This window comes from Polyodon spathula, chromosome 29 (assembly GCF_017654505.1).
Source record: "Polyodon spathula isolate WHYD16114869_AA chromosome 29, ASM1765450v1, whole genome shotgun sequence".
Classification (NCBI taxonomy): Eukaryota; Metazoa; Chordata; class Actinopteri; order Acipenseriformes; family Polyodontidae; genus Polyodon; species Polyodon spathula.
Window position 1 is genome coordinate 5,962,840 of NC_054562.1, and position 9,076 is coordinate 5,971,915.

The 9,076-nt window shown below is 39.7% G+C and overlaps 1 protein-coding gene across 2 annotated transcripts; it reads right to left on the reverse strand.

Moving 5' to 3' along the window:
- Nucleotides 1–1,024: 1,024 nt before the first annotated feature.
- Nucleotides 1,025–7,972, reverse strand: LOC121302421 (myosin regulatory light chain 2, atrial isoform-like). Of its 2 annotated transcripts, none has more exons than XM_041232382.1 (7): nucleotides 7,873–7,971; nucleotides 6,983–7,093; nucleotides 5,065–5,140; nucleotides 4,576–4,680; nucleotides 3,362–3,440; nucleotides 2,220–2,268; nucleotides 1,025–1,568 (listed from the first exon to the last, which is right to left on the reverse strand). In XM_041232382.1, the coding sequence occupies exons 1-7, from the start codon at nucleotides 7,873–7,875 to the stop codon at nucleotides 1,464–1,466; spliced, it is 528 nt and encodes a 175-aa protein (XP_041088316.1). In that variant the 5' UTR covers nucleotides 7,876–7,971; the 3' UTR covers nucleotides 1,025–1,463. The 2 variants fall into 2 exon arrangements, with proteins under 2 accessions (XP_041088316.1, XP_041088317.1); XM_041232383.1 differs by having other exon boundaries at nucleotides 1,554–1,592; nucleotides 7,873–7,972.
- Between the last annotated feature and the right edge of the window lie 1,104 nt (nucleotides 7,973–9,076).

Consider the following 9,076-nt stretch of genomic DNA (forward strand, 5'->3'; position numbering starts at 1 on the left):
ACACTGTAAAGTGGCCAGAAATGTCGCCAGATATTTACCACTCCATCTGGAATCGCCTAACCACAGTAAACACCAGTATAAACAATATTAAATGTATTAATGATGGTTGATCATTTTGAATCGTCCTCTGCATATTTGTCTGGATCATCTACCTATGCAGAGTTAGTCTGGTGTCATTGACTGTATTGTAACATTATACATCACTTATCATTGATTTAGTACGTCATGTTTGTTTAAATAGTTGATGTTGTTAGCTTCGGCTAACAAGGGGGCAGTATCTGTAGTTATTTGCATTATGATTAGCAGGTTACTCGTGATCTCTTTGGTTCACAGCCTCACCCAGCTCCGCTCTCTTCTCTCCAGATCGCATTGACTCCAACGCGTGCAGGGTTCTGTGGGGTGGACTTCCCACGGTGGCCATCAGGGACGAGTTCGAGGGCCACCTGACCCTGGCCGAACTCTCTGACGCTCTCAGCCCGATGCTTTACGACAAATCGCGGGGCATCGATGGGCTGATCGTGGAGTTCTACAAGAAGTTCTGGAACTTGCTGGGGCCTGCCTTTGTGCAGGTCCTCGTGGAAGCCTACGAGACCGGGGAGATGCCCCTTTCGATGAGGTGGGCGGTAAATATGCTGCTGCCCAAGAAAGGGGATCTGGGCTGCCTTAAAAACTGGCGCCCCGGTCTTGCTGACTACAAAATCGTGGCCAGTCGTCCCAGAATCGCTTTTACGCCAAGCAATCCAGAGCAGAGGTGGGCAGGCTGCTGATCCCGGAGAACAGAGACCAGCCCTGCCTCTCATCCACTCTGAATGTGCTCGGTGACTGGCCACTAGGGTTCACTGTTGAGCGATGAACAGAAGTAATCCCTGCTGGTTTCCCATCCCCAACCCCATGTGCGTCAGAGCCAATGTGACTCCCCCTTGGGAGTCCCCAGCAGAGTTCAGTCTCTTTGCACAGCCTGGAAGTGAACTAGCACCCTCCAAGCTGTGTGACATCCTACGCTCCCACACAACTTAATGCAATCTCAGAATACACTCCTTTATTTTTATGAGAAATGTGACAGCATTTTGATGGAAAATATTAACATGGAAGGGCGATAACACCATAAAAAAAAACTAGACTAACATAATAGTAACACAATATTATGACCCTTCCTCAGGGTATTTATTCTTTACTGAACACTCTGGACGCTGTTTAACAAAACAATTCTGTAAACGTCTCTGTCACTGTCAGACACTTCCATCTGCTATATGCGCATGAAACGTGCAGTTTTGAAAGAAACACATACTGCTACTATTCTCAATTAAATAAAACTTTTTTTTTGCAAGCCTTGCTTAGTTTGTTAGCTACAGCCATTCTGAGGTGTCAGTGGTGACAGTTCACCAGGCAGCAGGGTTGAATCCTCCAGCACAGTTCCTTGGCCTCTCACCTTCCAGGTGTGGTCTGTTTTGAGGCGTGTCCCTTCAAGACTCCTCCTTCTCATCCCCATGAGTGATGATGTAACAAAGGGATTTGTAATCAATGTTTCCTGCCACGTCAATGGGTGCGACCGAAAATGCCTGCTCCACCTATAGGGTTGAAAATATAACATTCTGCCTAGGTCATAAACCATACAGATTCCATAGGGTTCGTAGTTACAGATACACTGCTTGGCTACTTTATTATTTCTGCCTCTATGGATTTGGCATCGCCCTGGTGGAGGGCCTGTTTTCCCAGTATTCTTGTCGGTGCTATGGAAGACTGAACAAATACATCTGTGCAGATCAAGTCCACTCAGCAATACTGCACCCTGACTGCGATGGCTACTTTCAAGACCAGGAGTGTCCATGCAAAGTCCTGGAGGGCCATTCCATTCCTGGTTTATCAGTTAAAATGAGACAATGAACTACTTCAGGGTCTGGATGGAGATTTAATTGGTTACATTAAACAATTAAGAACAGGTTTGGAACAAAAACCAGGAATGGACTGGGCCAACATTTCTGTTCAAGACTATAACGCATACATTGTGTGTGAATGGTTTGAGGAGCATGACATCTTCGGGCATCTTCAATGGCCACTCCAATGGAACATGTTTGGGATGGACTTGAACAGTGTGTTTGTCGTTGTCTAGCGCTGTGCACCAGTTGTGTGAGATATTTATGACTGACTGGACTAACAGCCCTTGAATCATTGAGAAAGACCTGATAAACTGTAAATTTGTATGTTCATTTTGCACTTACCTCCTCTGCAGTGAATTTGTCAGCCTGGGTCATCAGCAGCCTCTTGAACCTGCAAACCACAAACACCTCCTTAGGTAAACATCCACAGACACTTCCATGCTAGATATCACATAGATTGTTTTTCCTGAATCATGATTTGACATTCCTAGTTAATATGGTTAAAAAAAAGAGTACAACTATTGGTTTGGGTATCATTTCAGTCCAATCAGGAGAATGTGCCTCAGCAGTCTCATGTGTTTTTACTTACTTATGTATACAACCTTGCAAAAGCAGTTAGGACAGTTGAAAAATATTACTCAACCCCTTTACCATAATAAATATATAGCTATTCTTGTATAGATTAGAACATACTGTATAAACATTTGGGGAATAAGAGGCCATTCAGCCCATCAAGGCTCATGCCTTCGTCACATACCATTCATCCCGACTATGGGTATATAATTTAATAGGACAGATTCTAGTTGCCTTTTACATGTTCCCAGTGTTTTAGACCTTATGTGGTGGTAAGCTATTCCATGCATTTATAACTATGTGAAAAAGTGCTTGCTACTTTCCAATCTAAATTTACCTTTACTCAGCTTCCATGTATGTTCTTTCATCTTTATATGTGTGTTACATTAGTTGTCATGTCTTGGGTTAACTTTATCTGTACCATTTAGTGTTTTGTAAATGTCAATCAAGCCCCGTCTTTCCATTCTCTTTCTAGGTAATTGTGCTCTCTTTAAATAAATGCAAATGATTTCCGTAGGTAAGGCATCTCACAAGCGGGGTTGTACCCCAAAATGATTTATTTACTACAAATGCAGAATACTTAGCTGGGTAGGGCATTTTACCCCCAGATTTGTATTGTATTGAATGTCACGAGAGTTTTGTAAGCCAGTTAATAATAGTTCAATGTGAGCTCCTCTCTCCTCTCCAGTCTCTCTGGTTGTGCTCACTCATCCTCAGTTAATAAGAGTTCAATGTGAGCCCCTCTCTCCTCTCCAGTCTCTCTGGTTGTACTCACTCATCCTCAGTTAATAAGAGTTCAATGTGAGCCCCTCTCTCCTCTCCAGTCTCTCTGGTTGTACTCACTCATCCTCAGTTAATAAGAGTTCAATGTGAGCCCCTCTCTCCTCTCCAGTCTCTCTGGTTGTACTCACTCGTCCTTGTTTACTGCTCCAGTGCCGTTGGGGTCAAAGAGTTTGAATGCATTCAGGATAATGTCTTCCGGATCAGTGCCTGAAAAAAAACAAACACAGCCATATGCAAACCAATACGGACACAGAGTGCCTTGATGACATTCCCAATCAGGACACGGCAAGATAGTAGTACAGACTCCAAAGGAATAGCTAAAGGAATAAGTATCTCAGTGTTCTCAGAGTTCTTCTTGCCATTTACAATTACTTTGTATATTGTTTTCTGTTTCAGTTCTTCGATGAGATATTTCCTAATGCTGTAGCTACATTAACCTGCCACCCTGTGGATTGCAGGGGGACTGGTTAGAGGGAGATAGTGTCTAGACCAGAATTATTTTCATGGGTTTAAAAGGCATGTCATATGCAGACAGGCTAAAAGAATTGAATCTATTCAGTCTTGAACAAAGAAGACTACACAGCGACCTAATTCAAACATTCAGAATTCTAAACAGTATTGACAATGTCGACCCAAGGGACTTTTTCAACCTGAAAAAAGAAACAAGGACTAGGGGTCACAAATGGAGATTCAGAACAGAAAATAGGAGGCACTTTTTTACACTGCTGTCACACTGGGATCCTTCAAGAAGCTGCTTGATGAGATTCTGGGATCAATAAGCTACTAACAACCAAACGAGCAAGATGGGCCAAATGGCATCCTCTCATTTGTAGACTTTCTTATGTTCTTATGTTCTTATGTACTCTCTGGTGGACCAGATGTACTTAGAGAGAAGAATCCTTGGGAGTCCTTTTTAGGCCACATGGGTGATTTTGCTCAGTCTTTTTGTCGCTCGTCTATTGATCTACAACACCCTTAGTTTGATGATGGTACTTCTCATGTGCAGCATCATTACACTTCAGCCATCAACACCAGGCAGAAGGATATCTGCATCATTAGATGGAAAGAAACACAAATGGATGGAGATGCAGATGGATCACATTAGTTTACTGTAAATCTACGTCTTAGTTGGTGCTTGTCTTGGCGAGAGCCGAGTTCAAATCAGCATGAATTTTTAACATCTACTCTCATGTAATGGAAATCATAATTACCAAGCTCAGGTTGGGCCCTGTTGGCGTCAACAAAATGCATTAGGCATTCAAAATGTATTATATGCTTTGGAAATATATCATAACTGTCAGCGAAATACAAAAAACTAGAATTTCCTGTTTTTGTTACATACCGTTGAGCTTTTCCCCAAAGAGTGTTAGAAAGACAGTGAAGTTGATGGGACCTTTCCCCTCCTTCAGCATCTCCTCTAGTTCATCATCATTCAAGTTGAGTTTCCCTAAAGCACAAACACACAGGCTCACTGTCTTGGATACACTGGCTTCATGCTGGTGCACAGGACAGACTTCTCTATAGTCAACCTTAAGCACTCAGATTCTAAATCCAGCAGTTCAGAGTGCTGACTGGAACATTAGTTTTATAGTACGTAGGCTCTGGGCTACTATGTTTGCACATTCATTCATTCATTCATTCATAAATAGGCCTCAAATGTGGAGTTTTGAATTAAATCTGTTTTAGCAAACATGTATTTTCATTAACACTGCTGCACAATACCCTAACACTGCAGCACAATACATTGACACTGCCCAATGATGGAACTCTACAATAATAATAATAATAATAATAATAATAATAATAATAATAATAATTAAAGATAAAGTACCTAGCTGTGCGTATGTCTCTTTCAAGTCAGATTTTTTAATAATTCCATCTCGATCCTGATCGATGCAGCTGAAGGCCTGGAAACAGAATAAAAATAACAAGAAAACACAGGAATGAAAGTGAAGCAGGCAGAGCGGCTCACTGGGATGTAGTATTGCTGCTCAAAGGGAGCACAACCAATGCAGAAACTGCCTTAAACCGGTTGCTTTTATACAGCTTTTGTTTGTTTTGTTATTTGTACTTTTTTTAATCCTGCAATCTTTTTGTAGCAAAAATGTTGTTTTTGTGGATGAGAAAAAAAGGATACAAGAAATAGATTCTACAATTATTTATTTCAACAATTAGTTTTTTGCAAAAAAAAAAAAATGCTGTTTTATATGTATTCATACCCTTTAATGCTATGATAGTATTGTCTACAAGGTACTAGTAATTTCAATATGATAACCTAACCTAATGAGAACCTAATTCTAGAAAAATCTAGAAAATGCTGGATTGTAGGTGAACATTCTCAGAGAGAGTAAAGGGTTAGGCATAGGATGATTGCTGTCATTATCCCACATTGACTTATTGGTAAAGTAAAGAGCTATCTGAAGACGTTAGGCAGAAAATTATTTATTGTCATAAAGCTGGAGAAGGATACAAGAAGATTTACAAGCTTCCTCGATCTGGAATAAAGAAGGTGCTTTCACCAAGAACAAGTAGACAATCTCTTAAAGTTTGCAAAATGGTATTTGAATGATGGATACGAGTTCTGGTCAAAGGTTTTGAGGAGTAATGAAATAAAAATCAAGCTATTTGGTCACGGTGATAATAATGTTTGGAGAAAGTCTGGTGAAGCTTACAAAGAAAACAACACCATAGCTACTGTCAAGCATGGAGGTGGTAATATCCTTCTATGGGGCTGTTTTTCCTCTAATAGCCAGGAAATATTGTTCCAGTACATGGTAAAATAGATTCCATAGCATACCAAAAGATATTGGCCAATTATCAGAAACCCACCCCTACAAAGCTTGATTTAAAGTGCAACTGAACAATCCAACACAACAACGATCCAAAACACATCTCAAAATTTACTTCAGAATGTTTAAAGAAGAATGAAATCAAGGTTCTGGAGTGTCCTCGTCAAAGTCCCGATCTAAATCTGATTGAGAATCTTTGGTATGAGTTGAAGAAGGCTGTGCAGAACAGAAGTCCCCCTTTGAATGAGCTGGTACAATTTTGCGTTAAAGAAAATCAGAAAAGAATCAATATCCTAATCGTTTAAAAATCGTTTATTATTGCTAAAGGAGCCTCAACTAGCTATTAATCTCATGTTCTTTGTCAGAGAAAGAACACTTTTGAATTAGCATTTTTTGAGTTTTGCAAAAAAAATTGCTGAAATAAGTAATTGCAGACTTTATTTCTTGTAACTTTTTTCCTCACCCACAAAAGCAAAACTTTTATGCAAGATTATTCCTATACATATTTTTTTGAAAAATTTCTATAAATTATAAATTTCCATTAGGGTATGTAAACTTTTGATTATATATATATATATATATATATATATATATATATATATATATATATATATATATATATATATATATATATATATATATATATAGGAAAAAAGAAACTTCCGTGCTCTACAATGCTTACCCAAATGAGGCGCCTATCATATAAGGTGATTGTATATTAAAACAAGAGAAAATATGGTTGGGCTTACGTTCACTTCTCAAATAGGCACACCAACCTTAGTCTGTAGATTGAAGTCCCTGTAGGATTTACTGTAGTCTTTTAAAAAAGATTTTCTTCATTTAATTAGCTAAAACACGTTTTTACTAAAATGAGCAAACAAACAACTAGAACTACGCGATTCAACACAACTGGTCTTGTGAACCTGACGAAGACCTGTTGTGTTGATGGCTGTACTGTACCTCCTTGAACTCCTGGATCTGAGACTGCTCGAACATGGAGAAGACATTGGAGGAGCCCCGCTGTGTGCGCTTGGCTGCTGCCTTGCTCTTTGTTGCTGCTTTCCTGCTGGCCTGCTCATAAAAAAAGGATATTCTCTTTGGCCACTATCCAATATTTGACAGCAATCACCAGTTCAAAGAGTAAAGTGCTATAAATTACATTTTCTTTTTCTGCAGCCTTCTTAATGAGGTTGAATCATTCTGAATGGCTGATATTGCAATGACTCACTACTGCATTCCTTTTTTATATATATATAAATGTAGTCATTGCCAATTATTTTTATTATTTTCACCCAATTTAAAATGTCTAATTATTTTTATTCTCAGCCCACCTGCGCTGACTCGGGAGCGACGAAGTCGAACACATGCTGTCCTCTGAAACGTGTGCCTCTAGCCACCCGCTTCTTTCCACACTGCAGACTCACCATGCAGCCACCACAGAGCTACAGCGTCGGAGGACAACGCAGCTCTGGGCAGCACACACAGGCAAGCCTGCAGGTGCCTGGCCAGACCACAGGGGTGCGCTGGTGCACAGTGAGCTGAGGATACCCTGGCCAGCCTAAGCTGTTCTATAGTATTGTATCTTCAGAGACTTGAGAATTAAAAGTTCAACTACACAATGATACAGAAATCAGCGGCACTGCAGACATAAATAAAACTTCACCTTTAAGATCTTTTCAAGTGGAGGAAATATGTTAAGGCAGGGCACTTTAAGCAAAAAATGACTTGATGATAATCACGCATTCACAATGTTCAAGTAATGTACTCAGTGCTGGAAGAGGCAGACAAGCAGACTATAGCATATTCCCTTGGAAAAGAAGCTGCAGATTTCAAAGCTACTGTTTACTCACCATGCCTGTGCTGTGAAGTGAGTCCCAGTCCTTGCTTGGCACTCTTCGAGACTAGGTTATATAGCACACCTTATCTACAGCGTCCTATAATAGGACAGCAGTGGGAGCATAGTCCCTACATGGGAATCTGCAGCACTGTCCCCTTGTGAACAAGATAAGACAATTGCCGGGATTCTTTTGAACCTGGCGAGATAAGGCTGAGGGTTGACTCTCATTCCAGCCGGCCAGCATGTCACCCTGTAAGGCTTGAAATGTTGCTTCGTCTGCTGCAGTTAAGCTTGGTAAGGGCATTGGTGGAGCATTATGAGAATATACAGCTGGCACAATGGTATAAAACCCTGATCTTATTCAATTTGATACCCTGATCAATTTGTAACTTTAAATGCACGGTCAACTTACTGTGTAATCAACCAGCAAGTAGAGTAAATGTATTCAAAAACATGAACTGATGTAAAACTAATAAACTAATTTCTGTACATCTTACCTAGCCATCACTTTGAGGCCATATTGTATTCAGACAAATCTGTGTAAGAGGTGCTGGATTCATTTTGTTACTTTTGTGTACTTCAACAAAGAGGATACATTTACTCTGCTTGGAAATGACAAAGAGGATACATTTACACAGCTTGGAAATGACAAAGAGGATACATTTACTCAGCTTGGAAATGACAAAGAGGATACATTTACTCTGCTTGGAAATGACAAAGAGGATACATTTACACAGCTTGGAAATGACAAAGAGGATACATTTACACAGCTTGGAAATGACAAAGAGGATACATTTACTCTGCTTGGAAATGACAAAGAGGATACATTTACACAGCTTGGAAAATGTACTCAAAACTTAGAAATATTATCATGCACATTTATCCTGGTACACTTTTATAAGGATTTCCTCTGTTCAGTCTACATACTGTACATTATGTTGGTAATATACCAGGAGTTTCCAGAATACTACACAATATGTTAATGTAAATGAAAATAATTCAAGCTTTTAAACTTTTTCTTGTCAAAAATGTAATCTAGACAACCTACTGTAATCCAATTACTAGTATGCAAGGTGCAAAGCAACATAGGGTTAACAAGATTTAGAAGTGCTGTGCTTTAAATTAGTAAACACCTTAGAGAAAGTTTAATCTGACCTCTTAAACACAAGTGTTTCAATTATCAAGTTATCTGTTTTCCCTAAAAGGAATGTGTTTCT